This window comes from Notothenia rossii (genome assembly GCF_949606895.1).
Source record: "Notothenia rossii genome assembly, chromosome: 9".
Taxonomy (NCBI): domain Eukaryota; kingdom Metazoa; phylum Chordata; class Actinopteri; order Perciformes; family Nototheniidae; genus Notothenia; species Notothenia rossii.
The window spans coordinates 71,825,545-71,845,720 of record NC_136907.1 but is presented as its reverse complement, the minus strand read 5'-3'; the positions used below and the strand labels follow the sequence as shown (position 1 = coordinate 71,845,720).

The following is a 20,176-nucleotide window of genomic DNA, read 5'->3' as shown; positions in this document are numbered from 1 at the left end:
TTCTATATTATATGCGTATACATTACTTTTCAAAAGGTCAGTGCTCTAACTTTTAAAGAGAAAGTCTTTACCAGAAATAGGAGCTTTAAGTTTTATCAATGCTACCCTAATGAGGAAGTATTCTAATTGTTTACATAAGTTATAGGACTAAACCTGCACTGTCAAAATACTGCAATACAAGAAACATTCCTGCATTCATTATGTTTTTCATTAATATCACGGCTGTGTTGCATTTTTTAGGTGTACAGCAGGTGTTTATGGTTATGCTATTTTTAAACACTTCTTCTCATCTTTCACTTAATCAAACATCAGCATCAACATTTAAAAAATCACCACATTTGGAGTAAATATTTTCCACCAAAATGATAAGTAATAAATCAAAATGTATAATAGGATTTTTAGTTTTTGTTGGCAGTTTGAATTTGCAACATAACGAGTAACTAATTGATCAAATAAATGTATTTAAAATGACTGTCAATATTTCCCTCTGAGGTGTAGTATAGTAAAAGTGTATAGAAGCATAACATGTAAATACTCAAGTAAAGTATCTTACAATTGTATTTCAAACACATTGCATGTATTTGCTTTACTTTTACCAAAGTAATATATATATATATATATATATATATATATATATTTGTTTTGTGGTTATAATAAACGACTGCTTGTTAAATTTCATGAGTAAACAGTTGTCACTAATCACACACAGGAAGAAGTGGCTCATCCTAATAAAGTCACACAAGGAAGTGTCATAAATTACAGTTACATATATCGTGTGACCTGTGTCATTTCATCATGTCATTATGACATTTGGCAGCCTTCCTTAGTCTCAGAATGATTTATTCTGTGTCCTGATAAACGCAGTAGTCTCAGCACCAGACACTTTTGGTTTTCTTGAGAGGCTTTTCGAGACTTTATACCCTCCACGTCTCCAGTAGGACTCTTGTTGCATGCCAGAGGTGGTTTGCGTTCCTTGGAAAGTGGACACCTTTCAAATAGTGTTACATTTCAAGGCAACGTATGCTAGCTAATCTGGGTCACTTTATCTGTTTGTATTTGCTGCAGGTATTTAGTTGAGTAACGATAGCCATAAGGAGCTAATGTTTATCCTAAGTGGGCTGACACTTCAGCTTGTGCTGGAGCTGGAAGCCATCATTTGAGGCATTTTTATTTGTGACTTAGATTTGGAAATATTTTATTATGGAATCACATTTGGTATCCTATGCTGTAGTTCAACTCTCACATTTCTGGTAGTTTTTATAAAATAGATTTAAAAAATGCATTGCATATGGTTTTGTTTTCAAATACAGAGCGTTTAAGATTCAGAAATGACATAACTATTTTCCTTGAAAATATAATCACAATTAAATAATTTACTGATTATATAACTAATTTAATTTCTGAAAGATAGGACTCTTCGAGTAATGCAAAAGTATTTATGACCTTTCCCCAATCCTAAGTAAGTGCAGTAAACCAAAGCTTTGTTAAAAAAAAGTTTTTTAAAAAGTGGCCTGATTTATTTTGTAAGACATGAGTAACAGACTAACAGTAAATATCTCTCTCAGGCTTATATATATATATTATAGAGCTGAAAATACTACATGCAATTCGTCTATCTGTAGGAAATTAATTAGCCATAGTATTTTGGTAATCAGTTTTAAGTCAATTTTAGAGCAATGGTGCCAAACCTTTACTGGTTCCAACTTCTCAGATATTAATATATTTACATGATTTTTTTTGGAAACATTTTGACAGGCATTTTATACTTATTTTTTTTTACATTTTAAATACAACCAATTGATTTATTAACAACATAATTAAATAATAGATATTAAATGTGATACAAAACTTGTGGGTCCCTTAGAAACTAATACAAGACAGAAATAAAGCTTGAGCCCGCTGCCCTTTGTAGTGTTAGACCTTAAGGCTTGTGGATGTATAACGCTGTCGCTTTTACTACCTTAATGGCTCAACATTGTGCTGTATTTATTATATATATATATATACATTTGAGACAGGATGAATACTTCTCTTATTTATTTCAAACTGTACCAGGTTAACTGATATTGTGATCATATTTTATCTTAGGGGCCCCAAAAAGTCCAGGCTCATATTTAAGTATTTTAAAAGCCTATTCGATATGAAATAAGTCAAGGTAGTTAATTCGTCTTTTAAAGCGAAGCACCATTTTTAATATTAATCTAAATAGTGTAGAGTTCAAGTGAAGTACATGCTATATTTCTTATCAGTTAAGATTTAATTACATTACATTACATGTCACTTGTTAGACGCCTTTATCCAAAGCGACTTACATACAGTCAATACTGTGGACAATCCCCACAGGAGCAATTTCGGGGTGAAGTGTCTCAGGGACACAACGACATGCTCAATGTGGGACTCGAACTTGCTATCCCCTTATTCAAAGTTCAGCGCATTAAGTTCAGCACACTTCCCACTGAGCCACAGCCTCATTCTACCTAATATGGACTTTACTTTGTGAAACGTGTGTTCTATTTAAAAGCACCATAACCCTAAAATGCTTGTAAAACTGCCATAAATAACTGATTATAAATCTGAATTCCTATTTATAGATTCACATACAGTGTCGGTACCTAGAATGTAAGTTCTGGTTATTTCGTGGAAAGGAAGGGACTTCATTGTTAGGTCTCCTGGATCAGATTTGCTACAGGCCTTTGATAATATCTGCTACAGCTTTCCTAGTAGCCTTAACTTGCTGTTTCATATCTCAGCCTTATCACCTATCACAAGCCTGAACAACAGGTTGCTAACAATGAAGTGCACTTGTTAGAGCTGAGGCAGACGGGCCAATGAATAGCCAGTTTAAAGTCACTGATTTTCACAATTTGTTTGTTTTTTGTGGCATTTTTTTTGCATGTGAAGCCATGTATTTCAAAGAAAGCTAACTCACTGGTGCATACTGTAGAGCCCTTCCCTTCAATACCAGTAGACTAGGTGAACTTTGCTTTGTTCTGAATTGGTTTTATCATTGACCATTGCTGAACTTTGCTACTAACACAGTTCCAGGTTCATGTAATGAGCAACAGGATGTACTGGAGTATGAATTACCATCACATTTATGATACTGATAGCAGATACAAAGTGAACCACACCACACTAGAAGGACATTGGACTGTGTTTATTCTCCAGGTTTTTTTCTTGCTGTATGATTTAGTCTTTATCATGAGCCTCTGCCGCTTAAGAGAGTGCCATAAAGGTCCTTTCAGCAGCTAAAAAAAAAGAACCAGAGAGGCTAATTTTAGCTGGATATCATTTGGATGTCTGCCTTGTTTTTACAGTACATGCTTCAAATACAGCCGCTGCTATTGAAAGAACATGGAAGATTTATACATGGAAAATAACACTTTAATGGTTTATTGTAACAGTTCACTGGCAAAACACTTTTTTACTTGGCAATGTATTTTACTGTATTTAATGTTTTCATTAGAGTACAATCATGTTGCAGAAACGCCAAAATGAAAACGGGCCTTTGTGGTTTCCATTTTGCAGTACAGGCCACTATCAGTCTGAGAATAGTAAAGACATCTTGAAAACAGAGTTTACTTGCAATAGAGTATTTTTAGGTCTTAGTATCGCTGTGTTTACTTTAAACACTTTCCAACACTGCACACATGCACACATACTGACAGAGACATTAATCATGAGAGATAACTTCCAACTATTACTTACACAGGTTGTGATGATAGTTTAAAGCTCTCTAGACAAGTTGGAAGACATACAAATAATCTGATTTAAATAATATTTTCTATTTGATGTGATTTTACCCCCAAAAAGTAAATTGACCTTGTTAAAAATGTGTATAAAAACACATACTCCTTCTTTCTCATTGAAGAATACAATATTATCTCTATGCACATTTCTGTTAACAGTTAAATATCAGTATATGCAGTGTATGAATGTAACACTTGAGATACTTGGTCTTTAATTGATTGTTGTCATTGTATGCAACTTTAGGCTTTTTGTTTTTGTTAAGTGATGCATTTTGATTTTTTATTAAGAAGTATATAATTATTAGGTCAATTACAGAGGTTAAAATACGCTTTTGAATCCTTTACCAGCTGCACCATTAAAGTTATTTTATGCGAGTAATGTCATATATTTTGTATTATTATTTATTATTTTACCTTCCACCATTGAGCATATTAAAACACAATGCTCCAAGTTCCCACACCTCACTTATGTAGGTTGCAAACTGAACCATGAATGTCCCCCAAATTGGATGTACTGTCATAAAATCTAGCTCAAACATACACATCTTAAACTCAGATTGTTGGTACAGAGTTACTTTTCTCCTCTTTAGCAGACTCATTTCAAATCAGATTAACATCAACCAATCTTTAAAACAAACACACCCTTTTTTTAAAGTCTAGTTAAGAGGAAGCCAAAGCAAGCTAAACATTAAAAAAAGATACTTCTTCCTAAAAAGTTGACAACTTATGCAACAAAACCTGATTCTGTTTAATTCACAGGGCGCTGTGTGTGGTTCTGCCTCTCACCACTAGAGAGTGATGTGGGCCAGTTTCTTGTTTTGACCTTGCTTTCGGAGGCAGGGAGACTGGGTTTCTTTTATAATGTGGGTGTGGAGGGGTTGGTGGTTTTAATATTTTCACACTACTAAAGGTGAAGTGAGGGTTCCAGTTGTTATTTGCATGCCACACAACTTTGTTGCACTCATTTCACTACATTAAACTAGTATTTGCTTTGTGTTTGCATAATGGAGACAATAACAGCACACTCCTTGTTATGTTACACACATAATCATTCACGTTCGCCTCATGCTTCTAAGGTGATCTATGGGTGTTTTTCAGAGCATACAGTACAGAACATATATAACTTTGTTTCTGACCTCAATACAAAGTGTTGTGTTGTATGTTAGCCTAGCATTAGCTTTATTGCTAAGGCAGGCCTACTAACTATACCAGTTGCTCTTGAATGAAAAAGGCTTAATTCTCTGTCCCACACATACTGACAGAGACATGGATAATGACAATATATCAGTTACTGCTTCCTTCAATAGCACACAATGGTAGTGTGCAACTAAAGTGCAATGTTGGTTACTGTAAAGACAAACCTGTACAAACCCACACCCCATACTGGCCTAGTTTCGAGCAAAGCCACAGCAAGCTAAACATAAATGTCAGACAAAACTCACAACAGTGACAGTTTTCTCCTTATCGGCTGAAGCATGACTTGCACTACTGGAGTGTAGTGGTTCTGGTGCATAAACTCTTGAAATAAAAACATGACAAATAAAGTAAGATAATTGACTAACTCCTAAATTAAGGGCCTCTATGACAAATCATTTGTCCTGTGGTTGTTTTTAGTAGAGCGGCAACTAAGTTTTTCATAATGTATTGTTTTATCAGCCAAAAATACAAAGATATTCAGTTTAATCAAAAATATGTCCATATTATTAAAAGGCTATAAAAACAGCATATTTTTTGCAATTTTTGATAGAAAAATGACAAATAATCACTTAGCTGACTTGCTGCTCTAGTCTTTAGTTAATAGTGATTATATTATGACTTTATGAAGGCATACTCAAACATAATGCACATTTTATTTCCTATAGTATCAGAACACTCTTAAATAAGACGCCATATTACACAGCCTTGGTATTTTGTATGATTTTGGGGAATATTCGTTTCATGCCAGTACAGGGTTGCAGGGTCTCTGCATCTTGCTCAAGGGTACATAAGCAGATGAAAGATCGAATCCATTTTTGTAAAGGGTTTGCATGATGCATAATCTATTACTTTAATACATCAATGTCTACATGCCAACTCTGCCAGGTAAGGGATGCTTTAATGGTTGTTGAAGCAGCCTAAAATAGAAAGTCCCACATTAAGATAAGTTTGGTTATTTCAGTGTCTTTCCTGCAGAAAGAGAAGAAGTACTCAGATCCTTTACTGCAGTTTTACTTTCACTATTAAGCAATACAACAAAGTGAAAACAATCATTTGAATATAAATATCATGCTTTAAAAACAAAAGGATAAAAGTAATTATGTGTACCCCAGAGCATACTTACTTTTACTTTCTTAATTCTACCTATAGTTCTTCCACTCCGGCTGCAGGGTAGGTCAATCTATCACACATCAAAATGTTAATTAAATTGTATTTATATTTAGTATTTATAAATGGTGGTATTCACAGCCATGTAATGAAACTAAGTACTTCGCTTAAGCTCAATTGGAGATACTTTACTTTAGTTTTGAGTCTATTTTATACTCCTTTGTACTTTTACTCCAACACTGTAATTTTTACCCCACTATTTATTCGACAACACAATTAACTTTGCAGATTCAGATTGTTACTGCCCCTTAATACAAATCAGCTAGTAAATTATGTTGAATTATTATAGATTAAGCTACCGGCAGAGTATCAAGTATTTAAAACTATTTCTACCTTTACCAGCTGCAACATTGACATGCCTGTAATATTTATTATTTTAAAATGGCCCTTTTCTGCATAACAAATACATTTCATTTTAATAGTATATGTTTATTTTGTTGCCTACTTCTGTAATATCACACCAGAATTGCAGAATGAAATAAAAGTTAAAAAAAAGTATTGGCATCAAAATATACTTCAAGTACAAAAAGTAAAAGTACTCATTATGCTGATTGGCCCATTTCACAATCATATATATATATATATAATATGTTTTATTATTATTGATGTATTGATGTGTTTAGCAAAGTTGCAAAAGGTGCAGCTAGTTTAAATGACTTTTTATACTGCAGGGTAGCTAGTGAGTTTAATCCATCTTATTCAATTGTTGATCTTATTGTTTATCATTCATCTATATCTGCAAAGTTACTACATAAATGAAGGGTGTAAATATACATTTGTGGGTTTGTGAATTGTAGTGAGCTAGAAGTACAAAGTAGGGAAAAAATCCCTAAAAATTGTACCTAAGTACAGTACTTGATTAAATGCACTTAGTTACTTCACACCACTGTGCCCAACAGTTTTATCTACATTATGCCACATTGGTGTTATTTCCCTTTAAGTAAATGATCCCAGTACTTCCATCAAATACGTACGAGTAGTCCTCATTCTCTCACTGACCACAATGATGGCTCCCAGGCCTGTAATGTATAAAGAGAAAGAACATTTACATTTGCACTTCAGTAAGTAAAGTTGTAAATGTACTTAATTACAAGTAAACACAAGTCCCTGAAAAGTGTACAGTACTTGAGTAAATGTACTTAGTTACTTTACACAACAGAAGGTTTTGTTTGTTTTGTTTTAGTTGTATCTACGTTATTGCACATTGAAGTTGTTTCACTTTAAGTAAATGATCCGAGTACTTCCTCAAACACGTACGAGTAGTCCTCATTCTCTCAAGGACTACAATGATGGCCCCCAGGCCTGTAATGTGTAAACTACAGATAGGTAAAGCCCAGTGCAAACACACACTGTAAATGGGTTGCCAGTTTGGGTCAGGGCCACCTCACTGACTGGAAGCCAACAAGCAGAAGAAGAAGAGACCCAGCCCCTCTGTTAAACCAGCACACAGACAGAGGCGTCCGGGTTTCCACCTCCACCCCCTTTGCCGTTTAGTTTGATAGCAGAATAGCGACGGACTAAATCGGGAATGGCTCCTCTCCCTTTTTTCACACAAGTTATAAAATGCTATATCAGTACGGGTTGTTAATGTTACAGTTTAACGCTGTTAGTTTGTTTTCCACCTCCACCACCACCACGGTCCACGGCTACTTCCTGGAGCCACAGAGAGAGGCAGTGCTGAGTTAAAGAGACAGATAGAAATTCAGATAGAAAAAAAACACTGAGAGAAGAGAGGGGTTGGAGAGACGCGATAGGAACAGTTGACTGGATTCCCAGAAATTGAGAAACCCTCTCTCTTCTTTATTTATATGTATTTTTGATATTTCTTTGTAAAAACCGAGCCATTAATGTCCGTCGGTTTGTACACTGACACACGGTTTGGATGACGGTTGGCTGCGGCTAAAAGCGGAATTGTAACGGGGGAACATATTCCTCTCCCCTTACGACGGAGACGACTCGCAGAGATTTTTTTTTTCCTTTTTTTATTTTACAGTATTGCTATTTTTAAACCGCAGAATCAACCCGGGTGTTATTTTATATTTTTTTATATATAATTTTTTTTTTACGATTCCACAAGGAAGGGGGTTAGGGCGACGGAAGATGGGTTGTTTGGGCAACAGCAAGACTGAAGATCAACGCATCGACGAAAAGGCACAACGAGAGGCGAATAAAAAGATAGAAAAACAGTTGCAAAAGGAAAGACAAGCGTATAAAGCCACACACAGGCTCTTATTACTGGGTAAGGTTGATGGCTATCTGAAAGCTAATCCCTTTTCGTTTACCGAACACGTAGCCCCATTTGACAGCGCTTGCAATAATAATATGTCATGGGGGTGGATATTGATGGAAGGCTTCATTTCCAAAAAACATGTATGTGTTTTAACGATAACCCGGATGTCCCCTGTTCGTGGTTGGTGATATTTTCATGTGTTTCTTTGGTCGAAAGGTGCGGGAGAGTCCGGAAAAAGCACCATTGTGAAGCAGATGAGGATTCTACACGTCAACGGCTTCAACGCGGAGTGAGTGCTTTCTTTTTTAATATAACATAGCGACATTAACGCCTTAAAAAACACATATTAATGCTTATGGCTTCCCTCCTAATGAATAACACTGTGGAGGCCTGTGAATGGATTTTCCCCAGGCACTGCAGCGCCTGTTGGGCCCAGTATCCCATGCAAAGCAGCTAATATCTTTCCCCCCTCCTCTCTCTGTCTCTCTGCCTTTTCCTCCTTTTTTTCGTGTACATGTACAGTTATCATACATATGTGATGATCTCGGTGTCACACAGATGCCAAATAATTCACCGTTTCCTGTTTCATGTAAGAGAGGGTGAAAGGTTGTGATCGACACAGGCCTATTGATGATTTGTTTTGCTGCAAGGCCTTGCATGGCATTGATCTTACCAGTGGTCTTTTTTAAACAGGCCTAGTACATGTCAAGAGTCCTGTAACTGTATGAAAGCCCACCGTATATGTAACATGGAGGCTTGATTTTAAGAGGATAGGAGGCATTATCTAGCATTTTTTTAAGATACAAAAAATGAAGACAATCATAACTACAACACCTCATATTCCTTTACTTTAGCATTTTACCGAACACCATGGTGTATTTCCTTGTTACCTGGTGCATAGTCCAAGCTTGGACACCTGTAATGTATGTATACATGTTATAAGAATACAGTCAACCCCTATTCTTATTTATTACTAGCTTGATTAATCTTTTGTGGTCTGCTTTGGTTGATGTTTTCGTAACTCCTGGCCTGCACATCTACTCTCTCCCCATGCAGAGAAAAGAAACAGAAAATCCAAGATATTCGGAAAAACGTGAAGGATGCCATAGTGGTAAGTTTGATCTGTATCACTTCCCGAATGGGGTCAACGTCTCTGTTGTTACATCAACTGCAATCACATTGTACTGATTATTATTATACAGGCCTTTTTTCATGTATTCACCCCTCTTAATGCTTTTTTGTTTGTTTGTTTCCTCCCATAACTTCTGCTTTGTAGACTATAGTGTCTGCGATGAGCACTTTAATACCCCCTGTCCCGCTAGCCAACCCAGAGGACCAATTCAGAATCGAATACATCAAAAGCATAGCACCCCTCTCCGACTTTGACTACTCGCAGGTAAGACGTTCATAAAGTTTGTTTGCAGATGTGGATATGAGTGGTAGTACATATGTGCTTATTTTGTCTTTACTAATTGTGTGGGTGTTGGATGATGTGTGACCAGAGCGTTTTTGTTTTACGTCAAACAATGTAGATCTTGCTGATAGAGCTCAATGATGGCAGATGCAATTTTCCTATAACAGACCTAATGTTGCCTCTATTCTTTAATTTATTCCTTTTATGATGTTGTGGGCTCTTTTTTTTTTTTTTTGAAAATCAACAAATCAGAGGGCATTGTTTTTTTCTCCTGGGAGTTATATGGTTTTAAATGGAAATGAAAACGTACTTCTATGAATCAGCAGTTAGTTGGTTTAAGTGCTTGTCAAAGGTTTGATCGCCTTTTGTAGCCGGAGCAGATGTACTGTATGGATGTGGAGGCGAGTTAGAGCACATGGGATTCTTTTCAGTATGGGATCAGGCATTCGATAGTGCCAGGTCATGTGCTGGAAATGTAGGTGATGTTTTACATAATTTTGAAAGTGTTACTTGTTTGACAACAGCTGTGTAAAACAGGAATGACCGAGCTGTAGATGCACTATTTGAAGAATGACTTTGTATTTATTTGTTGTTAAAACGGTTGGCCTTCTATGGGAACTATTAACACGTGATCATGTATTAATCAAGTACTGGGTTCGTCTCTTTTTGGAGTATTGATCTGAACTTTTGCTGTTGGCTGTATTGGAGTCGAAAATGATCCCAAAGCAAATGCAAACACATTTGTTTTCTTTTAAAATACAAAATATTGTCCTTTTTAGATCTGAAACTATTAGTTTATTCTTCCATAAGTCAATAATCAGCAACTATTTTGGGAACGTTTTGAGTAACTGTATGCCAAATATCCTGATTTCTAGCTTCTCCAGTTTGCGGATTTGTTGCATATTTTTGTTTTCTGATATTGTAAACAAAATATTTTCGGGTTTTGAAAATGGAAATGTATCAACATTTTTCAAATCTATCAATTCATTTTACTGAAAGCGAGTCATTTCAAGATGGAAGCTTCGGTTTTAAGACATTTTGATTTTAAGGAATAGGGACGATAACATTTGCTGCAGCCTATATTATTTTCTTTGGGACAATATTGAGTAAAGTTTGGAGTTGTTGCAGATGAATACATATTACTTATACACAATATGGAATATGACTTTTATAACTAGGCCTCAAAGTCGAGGTCACATTCAGGTTTATCCATACCATCCCTTCACTGCTTTGTCTTTAGAGTGGGTTAGTGTTTGCATTGCTATCTTACATCTTTGCATAATGTTTCCCTCTCAGCTACTTTATTTACATCACCAGAATATCCATTAACAGGATTTGGGTGATCACTTCCTGACAGGGCCCACAGTGAGAGTGTTAACAGGGCAGCAGTGGATGCTGTGTGAGGGTCGGGCCATGGGGAGAGTTCCCAGGCCGGGCCAAGCCAAACGAACAACATGGCTCTGTTTGGAGTGTCTGTGCTTGTCATCAGTCTCGGGCTTCACTTGTGCCGTCAGTGTCACCACTACATTGTCACTTAGTGCCACCAGGCATGATACCCAATACAGCCGCGCGGGAACACGGCCAATCACTAACCTGTGGCTTTCACCTGTTGGCGCCGCTGTGAAATGTGGAAGTATGTTTTACCCGGAAACTTTGTGAGAGATGATGTCACGGTGAACCAAGATCATTTATCTAACCGGGAAACCGTTTCTCATTGATAAGCTCTATGTTCAATACATGGCAATAAGATGTAGTAATTGTTATAGCCGTGGATGGGAAACAGAAGAGGACAATATTCTCGGACTTCCTACATTTCCCTGATTGACATGCTTTGTATATATTTAGATGGAAAGAGTGAGAGTGATAGATACATGACCAATGGGATACATGTTCATCACAGGATCTCAAAGCCAAAGTGGTTACATTCAAATGTGTCAAATCAAAAAGTTTTTGCTTAAAAAGTTACTCAGAATGATATAGGTTATTGAAATATTTTTCTCTCTATCGACTCATCAACTATGCAACTAATCGTTTGCTCATATGACATACGTTACTTAGACCATATCAAAGTGTTGCTAAAATGCTTGACTGCGTATGACCATGGAGATGAGTCACTGCCTGGACTAACTTTTTATTGGCTGCAACTTTTCGTTCAAAACTTTTTCTTTTAAGAAGGTTTTCTGAAACCAACTAAGCTCTGAATTTTAAATTCTTCTGACACTTTAGGTCATTCAAACAATCCTTTAATTGTTAATCCCAAATCTCTGCTATGTTCTGTTCCTTCTTTCATGAAGGCTTGACTCAAACTTATCATTTGTTGACATGTTTTTGTGGTATCAATTGAACAAATATAGTTGTTTATCAAATGATATAACTTTATTGGGCATTATAAGTTGATGTGATAGCATAGTTAGGGGCGGGCTGTGTCTGACTAGTCAGATAGGAACTAGTATCAGAACTATAGCTGCCGGCCCCTGGAGTCATGAGTCTTTTAAAGGTGCTGTAGGTGGAGAAGATGGCGTCTCTTCTATGTGATCATGTATTGGATTTCTTCCTGTATGATTATAGTTTGTTGGTGAACTCACATGGAATATAGAGTCACATGACAAGATAGATCATTAATATGAATGCTTCCATACAACAAAATAGGCCTGGAAGTGTTAGCTACATTTCCAAACGTTTTTTACGGAGTAGATTTTCCTTTGCATTTTTCTTTATGACTTGTATGTTTTTTAAGACAACCATTTCCCCTTTGACTTCTTATGTAAACCGCATGGCTTAGCTTTGCTTGCCTGCACTCTCATCAAAGCATCCTTTTCTTTTTGTAAAATATTTCCCTTCAGTAACTTGGGATAACAGTGGGCCTATGGAAAAATAAAGCACCAACACAAACGGTTGTCTATGCAAATGGAAACAAATGTCACTGTGGTAGCTATGCTAGCCACCCGACGGTGCCTGTCGACTGAAGTGGAGCAAATTCAAATGAGCCCCTGTTTTCACACAATGTAGCTTTCCCTCCGTCGGACATGTTAAAGCCTACATGTACTGTAAGCCTTTCCTTTTAATGCTAAAACGAGCACTAACTATTGAGTTAACATTTTAGACCTGTTCATGGTATATACACTCTCATCAAAAATACAAGGATTAAGCCCACACAAGTTGTTTTTAAGGGCTTTATAATCAAGATAAGAATTACAGTATGTTGTGGAAGGTGAACTTCATATTATGTTCAGCAAGACCCACAAAATACTGATCTATTTTTGTGTTACGATTCAGAATAACTGCACCAATGAATGGTGTAAAATGTACACCATGGCTAAATGTGTGCACACCAGCAACTGTCAGTGAGTTTGTACCTTTATTCAATGTTGGCCTGTAAACTCTGATGACAGTTTGCCGTCCAATTTCTATATCTATTGAACGTGACCTGCTTTTTTCTGCTTGTGTTCCTCACTACAGCCGTACAGGGGTTACACGTCTATAGCACTGCCTCGTCGTTAGCTTCTTGGTGATTCCTTTATGATGAACAGCTTCAGTTCAGGAAGTTTGTTCTTTCCTCAAATGTATTACCTGAAGATCAGCAATGTGGGGCAAAGGGTGGCTTGTACTGTAGGGCTGCTCCATTTCTTGGTACCATGTTATGAAAGATGAACAGTGTCAAAACAGTCGCTCTCTCATTGGCTTTGATATAGCTACATTCTCTGTAAGCTTTTTATGACTGAGGTAACTCATGCAAGTCAGATCTCTCTCTGTTCTGGGTGACCATTATCTAAACAGATATTCCTTTCAGATCCAACACATGCGGTGTTGATGGTTTACTGAGCAGCTAGCTGTTTATATGTCTGGCTGCGTATGGAGGGATTTGAGATTAGTGGCTGTACATTTTGCTCTAAGACCAAAGGTCTCTTCAAAACTTTACCCAAAGGAATTTGAGTGTCCCCTCGCGACGGGAGATGCAAACCATTTGCTCCACAACTTTGGTTTTGCAAATCAGATTCAGGCCATTTTGTTCCCTGTGTCAGCCTGTCCTATATGATTCAAGCGAAATATGACATCACACACTTGATCAACATTAGGCTGAAGTAAGCATTTGTCCAAGCGGCAGAGCCACCAGAGAATCAGCATCTGGTGATGGAGGGGAGTGGACTGGGAAGAGCACAGGAAAGAGTTAAAAAAGCTTGTGTTAAAGCAAATTCCCTCCTGGTCTCTTTCCGTGTTATCAGTTCCTCTGTAGGGCACTGCAGCACACACTGCATTTATTCAAAGGCCCAGTGTCACACGCCTCTGTGGAAAAGAGCCCTGAGGACCATACTCTCCTCCCCCCCCCTCTCTCTGCCCCTTCCACCCTCTAACCCTCGTCCTCCCTCTATCCAGTCCCAACGCTTCCTAGCTTTGTCGGGCCCTTCTTTTAGGTTTTGAAGCCTCTCCACGTCTTCCAGGGTAAAAAAAAAATGTCTAGACCTGCAGAACCAATAGCAGAAGAATGTAATCAGCGCTGTGAATCTTATTGATATTAGTTGAGGTGAAAGTTTGAGTGTAACAGACGTGGAAGCAAATACAGGCAAGAGAGCAAACATTGGCCCCATTTTCTTTGATAATCACAAGTTTGGTGTGTCCAAAACTGAAATCAAACGGATGGAGGGTTAATGTGTCACCCTTTTTAATGTACACCCTTAACATGGCAGCATCCATGTTACGGTTATTCTTGACTTTTTGCCTGAAGCGTGAGCCTATATTCATCTGTAACAAATAAAAGTAAACAATTCTTAACGTCTCTTTCTCTGTGAGGCTTCAGTGGATTTCCTCCAAGTCGAACTTAATCACCGGATCTGCCGAGAGGAGATCTCCCCGAGCATGTGATCATTTATCAGGCTCCTTCTCCATCGCTCTCTCTGGTTCGGGGCTACTTTCACCCTCTCCCCAGTCAGAGCGAGGAGTGCAGAGAGTCATGTGGTGGTTCCAGGCTAGAGGAGGAGCCCGTCGGAAAGACATGTGCACAGTAGCGGGCGACGAGGGATATTAGCCCAATCATCTTTGTTTAGGGCATTCAGAGAGTCCTGGGAAATGTTTTGAAGTCATTGATAAGACGAGCTCCCCTCATAAAGCTCCCACTGAGACGTGTGTTACAGCATCATGTAGCCTTTGGACGGAGTTTGCACAGCTGGATCGGCGAAGCTCTATTTGTATATTTTAGGAGATTTGATTTACGGTTTCTCGAATGTTAGCTGAATGTGAGCACAATTAAGTTATGACTTCATAGTGTACCACCTTTGTTGCTTTTAGGTTACAGTTCAGAGAGGAGACCTTGTGATCAGAAAGTCATGAGTTGAAATTCAGGAACTGTTGGATCTATCGAGGAAGTGAATGAGAACTCATACCACCTCCCTCTGCCACTGCTCGTAGAGACAGAGTAATTAATAGCAAGTATTCAAGTTAGTGCATTCAGTGTTAATAGATTTTCTTGAAGCATTAGATCTCATTTGTGCAGATATATAAGGCAGGGCTGCATTCCAACACTTTTTAGAGTGACCTTATTAGAAGGATGTTACTTTGAGTTGAATGTGAATCTATTTTCCTAAGAAAGGCAATATGTAAGAAGCTGTTTCAAATTAAGAAAAAGTGGCCAGCATTTTGAAGAGCATTCATCTGACCAATTGTAACTTAGTTACTCTAGTCTTCACAAGTGCTGGTTTGTACTCGGCACAAACACAGAAATGTGAAAATGTGTGATTTTAGGGAGACTCACGTACTGGATCTATTTCTTGATAAACACCAGTGTATTTATCCTCTTACTTCCTTGTTCAGAGTCTCTGGCTGCACATTGCTGGATTGGTTCTGAGAGCTTATGTTGTTGTGTAGTTGCATTTAGAGATTTGATGGTATTGAAACAAACCTGGCAAACCCTTTTTTTGACAACACTGTTCTGGACTGTTGTTCACCTTCAACATATTTACAGCATTTGTTGGTAGTTGTATTTTTTTCACGTCAGATATAGTCAGGCTACATGTTTCTTCCTGCTTCCACTCTGTATGCTATGCTATGCTAAGCTAAGCTAATCATATTACTACTCCAGCTACATGTGTATAGTGCAAGCGGTGTCACTTTATTTTCACTCCATCCAAAACAAAATCCTCAATTTGAATAAAAGGATTTTACTGATTTAATTGCGATCTTTTTTATTGAAACTTCCTGTAAAAATGAATACAGCTCGTAGGTGCTTGCCTCTTTTTGTGTGCGACCAACACCAAGAGCAAACCGCATTTAAATGTTGTTTTTTAAATGCTACACTCCGTTATAAATATATGAATTGAAGCACAATATATTTAGTTAGATAAAAACATGTTGTGATTTTTGCAAATGAATACATCTATCTTTGTTTTTATACATTTTGACTTGAAAACGCTCTGAAGCTTTTGGAAATGTTTGGATCAGACGAGCCAGACACAATCCTACAAGTGGAATTTTCAAAGATTATAATATTAAATGATTAGGTTAGCCCAGGGGTCTCCAACACGTCGATCGCAAGCTACCGGTAGCTCGCAAAATCCAAAATGTAAAAAATACACACAAAAAGGAAATGTAATTAAAAGAATCTACCCGATGCATAAACCAAACCTCAATCATAGCGAACTCCATCTACTTACTACAACTCCATATCTATCTAACACCCCTTCTCCCCCCACAATGAATATCGACCAATCACGTTCTTGCTTGATTTGCGGGACCAGCGTTGCAGTCGGGAAGAAAAGCAATGTGGAGCGGCACCTCACCGCACACTTCATAAGGAGTGTGACCTTTCCTTCTGGCAGAATCTACACATCAGCCCCATTGAACAGCCTATACATGAGGGGCGGAGCTTTACTGTGTGTATGTTGCAACTTGCATATATATTTAGTGCACTTGACGCACACACACGCGTGGTGTAATTTCCACTGGGGACAGGGGGGACATGTCCCTCCCACTTTTCAAAATCCCGTTTGTGTCCCCCCACTTTAGAAATATGTTATAATTTTTTAACACAAGCCGTCATCGCCACGGAGGAGCACACAGCCTCTGTGAGCGAGCGAGACAGAGGGAGGGAGAGAGAGAGAGAGAGAGAGCACACCTTTTATCTATTTAATATAGTTGTAGAAATCATTCTAATGTGTACTATAGGACAGTAAAAAAAAAAAGAAGTTTAAAAGGGGAGTGATTAGTAAAATATGCATAAATAAAAAGAAAGAATGGTAACTAAGTAACATAAGATAAGAATAAACAAGTTTAAATTATTTGTTATTGGTTGTGATCATATTCTAAAGATGTTTGGATTATTGAAAAGTATACAGCTCTCTTTCATACGAGTGTTGAGAGCTGTATCCATAAATTGATTTGTAAAAAGTGAATGTACATTCACATTTAAAAATAATCTTCCCGGGGGTGCATGTCCCCGGACCCCCCTAGAGGATGTGAGGACCCCCCTAGAGGATGTGAGGTCCACCCCCAAATAAAGCAGGTTAAAATAATTAAATTGAATACATTTTCTTTTAGTAAACCCTGAAAACGGGTCCCTCAGACCCAAACAGCACACAAAGGTTAGGGGTAAGCATATAATAATGTTAAAATGTGCTAAATATATACACTGCAAAAAAAAAAAAAAAAGTAACAGCAGCTCACGACTTGTTTTATTTTGTGAAAGTAACTCTCGTCCTGAAAAAGGTTGGAGACCCCTGGTTTAGCCTAATCTTTATCTGCGACTGTGCAGATATAGTGTGTCACTATGCACTGTATGTATGTGTATGCACTGTATGTATGTGTATGTATGTGTGTGTATGCTCTGGTTGTATTGTGTGCAACTGAGAGCTGTTGTTGAAAAACTGTGAGACCATTTAGAAATCTTTGTATATGCACCGAATTAGCAAACCATTCTGTGACTATTCGTTATAGAGCGTCTCAGTTTTCATGGCAGTACGAGTTTCACCCACTTTAAGTCACATTTTAAACAACAAGTTCAGATTTTCAAATGTCTGCTGCACACTAGTTAATCGTAGGTTACTCATCACAAGATATACTTAACTGTATGCACCAACATGTCTCAAATACATAGTCTGCTTAGTGGGCATGGATATGGCCTTTGTTAGCAGGTCTAAATGAACTAAACTTCCAAAATGAGAGTTTAACACTCTTGAAGGGATCATTTCCTTGCATAAATAAAAGTGGGCTTTGCGTGTGAAGCACAAGGACTTAGATTAGCTCACAGAGGAAGATGTTCACAACTTTAGACTAAGGTCGTGCATTCCGCTTGAACCATATAATACATGTATGAATGAATTGAAATCTGCTGACCTTCCCATAGTAGTACTTGATCCTTAATGCTTCTGTCCTTTTCTTTCCTCAGGAGTTCTTTGATCACGCAAAGAAGCTGTGGGACGACGAAGGAGTGAAGGCATGCTTTGAGAGGTCCAATGAGTACCAGCTCATCGACTGTGCACAATAGTGAGTTGAAACACTTTCAGACATTTTGTGGTGTGATCTGGAGCTTACGATACTCGCGGGTTTGTACGTAACTAGATGCATTTGGTAATCAGTTACTAGTAGAGCTATTATCGTAAGGACAAGACACATTAGCTGTTCTTTTTGTCCACATCCCTTCTGTGTCTGTCCTCTCTGTATCATGTTTGAGTCAAGCGCTCTGCGGTGTGTGCTGGTGTCATGTCATATATGAATATGGCTGATATATGTTTACTCTGGGTGTGGCAAGACAAGCGGCAGTTGAATATGTCCTTTGGAAAATGATACTTATATCGTCTCATGTCAGCGTGTTGACATCTCACCATGGCAATATGCAAAGCCTGGCCAGGCCTGAATTAAAATGCCCAGCTGTTGCGTTTGGAATCTTTTGGATGTAATATTTGTCTGTAAACCCAAGTTAATATGTAATAATGCTGCATTTAAATGTGGGAATGTAGTGTTGGTGATTGTGTACTTGTGGAGGGGAAAGCCTCATTTGAAGGGACCAATGGACTTGAGAAACGCTATGATTTTTGGTATCAATCTGTGTAGTTATTCCGATTGCACTCTGAAAACTGCAGTGTGTCAATGCGCAGAAAGTGATGCTTCTTTGCACGGTGCCCCATATTGTTTGGGAGGCTCCCACTTTACCTTGGGCCACCATAGGGTGCTAGTCGCACACGGTGGAGGGCCCCCGTCTTGCCTGTAAAAGGAAGTTTGGATATGCAAAGTGACTCACTGATTACAGTGTTCTCCTTCTGCTTCCTCTCTGACTCACCTCTGGATTCACATGTAAATATGAGGACATGTTCACGGTACAGACTCTGGAGTGCACTGGAAGTTGTCCCCTCCCGTCCCAAAGGTTGGCTTCCTTTATCTCTCAGGGTTCGCTCAAAGTCACACTTTATCAGCGGCTGGAGATATTATGTTGTTGTCAGCGATCTCTGAGCCTGCCGCGGTGCGTGGATGTCGAGCTGAAATGTTTTAAAGATGGTCGAGCACGTAGACAAACAGTCTCTGTACTCTCTTCCTGAATATCTTCCGTTCCTTGAACATAAATTTGACTTCGGGTCAAGTCTTCCCCTGGTTGCCCTGCCTGAAAGCAGCTTCCATAGAAAGGAGAGAGATAGTCAGGTGATGGTTGGAGAGTCACATGAATCTGTAAGGTGGAGCTGTTACAGTCCAAGGCCTGTGTTTGTCTTTGCTGCTCTGAGTCAGTATGTGTGCGGTACGACTGAACAATATTATATAAAAAAGCATCTTGTGTTTTATTTGAGTCAATATTCCAGTATCATGTAATATCGTTGTTTCATCAACATTTAAAATCTAATTTCTTAATCCCTTTGTTGCAACTCTGAACATGAGGTGGTCCTCTTTATGTTGTTATTATTCTGTTTGTTTTTGTAACACTGAAACCATTGAGCCTATCTTCTAGCACAGACAGCTGTAAGTGAACATGGACAGTAAGCATTAACAGAGTGAATATACAGTATGTTAAAAGTGTCTTGTATGCGACTGTTCTTGTGTTGGAGTGCATTTACTGGTTTTGAACTAGGCTTTTTGTCCTTATGTTGCGAGTGGCTTTGCATTAAAGTGATTATACATCTACTCTAAAACAACACAAATCCAAAATGACTGATGCTTTATTAGTTATTCTAGGTCCCAGTTGCCTGTCCTCCATGTTTCCAACCTCCTCCTCTTCAATATCATTCACCTTTGTGATTGCTTCTCTCTCCTGCCCCTTTTTGCTCTCCTCCTATCATGGCCTCTCTGGCTGTTACACTGCTGCTTCTGATTGGTTAACAGCTGGTGAGCAGTTGCATGTTTGGCCAATACATTTCCATCAAGCTAACACATTTATATTACTCGTGTCTAGAGGAGATAAAAATGATAATAAGTTACAGCTTTATGTGGTTTAACTATACCGTTAAA

General features: G+C 38.1%; 1 protein-coding gene across 2 annotated transcripts in view; it reads left to right on the top strand.

Annotated features, from left to right (window-relative positions):
• Positions 1–20,176, top strand: part of LOC307019016 (guanine nucleotide-binding protein G(olf) subunit alpha) — a 47,235-nt gene that overhangs the window by 3,029 nt on the left and 24,030 nt on the right. Inside the window, exons 1-5 of one of the 2 annotated variants that reach the window (XM_079649618.1) lie at positions 7,546–8,352; positions 8,560–8,632; positions 9,400–9,454; positions 9,620–9,739; positions 18,132–18,229. In XM_079649618.1, coding sequence (XP_079505744.1) covers positions 8,214–8,352; positions 8,560–8,632; positions 9,400–9,454; positions 9,620–9,739; positions 18,132–18,229 — 485 coding nt within the window. In that variant the 5' untranslated portion in view covers positions 7,546–8,213. Of the gene's footprint in view, positions 1–7,545; positions 8,353–8,559; positions 8,633–9,399; positions 9,455–9,619; positions 9,740–18,131; positions 18,230–20,176 lie in introns of those variants that run through there. The other variant, XM_079649617.1, reaches the window with a different exon arrangement.